Raw genomic sequence first — 1,930 nt, 5'->3', positions numbered from 1 at the left:
GCGTTTTATACATTAAGGAAGTGAGAGTCACAGAAGCCTAGTACGAACTTGGCTTAGGTCAGAGAGCTTGGACGTGACAGAGCTGAGACTCAGATCCCTGCCATCCAACTCTTAACTGTGGAGCTCCCCTTCCAGAAGACTTGCTTTTGCCCGTGTGTCAGGTGAGCTTTGTGGGTTGAGAGGGAGCCAGGAGTTAGGGGAGGGGAAAGACAGGACAGCTAGTAGAGGGTAGGCTGAGGTGTGTCTCGGTTGGTTGGTTGGCTTTAAGACAGCAGAGACTTCAGCTCTATTAAATGACAGTGGGGGCTCAGAAGACTGTCAGAGCAGGAGGAGACATCAGAGGAGATGCAGAAGGAGGCAGTGGGCAGGTGTACGTGTGGGGGTGGGCCCCACCCGCCCACACACACACACTTTGTGACAGGATAGGGCAGAAGCGAATTTGTCAGTTTAATGTCAGCACGAGGAGGTTCTCTTCCGGCCGTTCTCATTTCTCTCTATCCCTCCCACTCCTCCCCATTCCCCGCCTGGGGAACATCTGGAACATCTGGCTTCCCCTTCAAGGTTCCACCCTTGTCGCTCTCCTGAGCCCTCAGACAGGATTATTTCCTCGGGGCTTCCAGGGAGCACTTGTTATCCGTCCACTCCACAGGTGCTGCTGGGTGCGCCCCAGCAGACCTGCTCCCTCTCCTGCTGGCTGTGACTTCACGCCACGTAAGCATGAATAAATCCAGTGTGCATCGAAGACGTGGTGCCACTCTCCGGGAGCTTATGGTTTGGAAAGGAACTAAGATACATGCAAAATGATTATAAGAAAAGTAATGTGGGAGAAGAAAGCATACTGTGGACTTCAGTTGGAGGAGTGGGGAGAGAGAGAAACTACTAGTGTGAGTGATAGGTGGAGAAATTTTATGAGGAGTGGTTTTGAGCTAGTTGTTGAAGGATTAGCCTATTTTCAACTAACAAGGATAAAGAATAGGCCATTTTATTTGGAGAAAGTAGCATCAGAAACGGCGCAAAGCTTATTTGGGGAACATGGGGTGGTCCACTTTGGCTGAAGTACAGACTGTAGCAGAAGTAACAGGTCCACGACGCAGTGAAGGGGCCGTGAGTGCCAGACTGAAGAGCATCCTGTTTTATCGTTATCTGATCAGAAACATTGCAAATACTCTAAAAACTCTTTTAGACTTTTTTTTTAGCCGAGAAGTTTATCATAAGAGTTTAGAAATCATACCTACCATTTTCATTCCAGAAACTAGGTCCGTGTCCTGGGAGTTTGAGGTTGCCCGTATCCACCCAGTCCCCTCAGAACCCGTGTGAGCACATGAGGAAGGGCCGTGTCACTGAGTGCGTCATACCGGAGGCGGGTGAGGGGGCGGACGTGAGCCAGGAGTGTGCTTGTTCCTGCGGTCGTAGGTTTGGGACCGATGCCAGGTTTCTCACCACTCGTAAATCACTGTTCTTAATACCTATTTCTAGACAAAACTAAAATAAAAAATTAAAACCTCTTTTTTCTTTCAGTTAAGAAAAAGAAGCCTAAACTATTAAATAAATTTGATAAGACTATTAAAGCTGAACTTGACGCTGCAGAAAAACTCCGTAAAAGGGTAGGTCGAAGTTTTTGTTTTGTGCAGAAATGTGCAGTGGTTTATTGTTAAGTAAACCCAGGCAGTGCTCTCGGTGTGTTTTTTAAAAAATGTTGAGAAGCAACCTTCGAATAGAGTGGAGTTTTCCCCAGGGACATTAGCATTCCACATGAAGTGAATCAAATGAAAAGAAAAATTGCAGCCGTAATGGCCAACTAGGACTAGAACTTCGCTCCAGGCCGGCCGGCGGGGAGTCAGGCCACTTCCCGCCCCCATCCAGTCCTTCGGCTTCGGGCAAATCACTTGGCCATTCTGAGCCTCAGTTTTCTTATTTAAAAAAAAAAAAA

General features: G+C 47.8%; 1 protein-coding gene across 2 annotated transcripts in view; it reads left to right on the top strand.

Moving 5' to 3' along the window:
• The window catches only part of ASPH (aspartate beta-hydroxylase), a 187,196-nt gene that overhangs the window by 120,576 nt on the left and 64,690 nt on the right, over positions 1 to 1,930 (top strand). For both annotated transcript variants that reach the window (XM_023530068.1, XM_023530067.1), the window contains exon 15: positions 1,519 to 1,604. In XM_023530068.1, coding sequence (XP_023385836.1) covers positions 1,519 to 1,604 — 86 coding nt within the window. The remainder of the gene's footprint in view (positions 1 to 1,518; positions 1,605 to 1,930) is intronic.

Source organism: Pteropus vampyrus, unplaced genomic scaffold (assembly GCF_000151845.1).
Source record: "Pteropus vampyrus isolate Shadow unplaced genomic scaffold, Pvam_2.0 Scaffold45, whole genome shotgun sequence".
NCBI classification, from domain to species: domain Eukaryota; kingdom Metazoa; phylum Chordata; class Mammalia; order Chiroptera; family Pteropodidae; genus Pteropus; species Pteropus vampyrus.
Note: the sequence above shows the minus strand (reverse complement) of the source record. Positions and strands in the feature narration are given on the sequence as shown.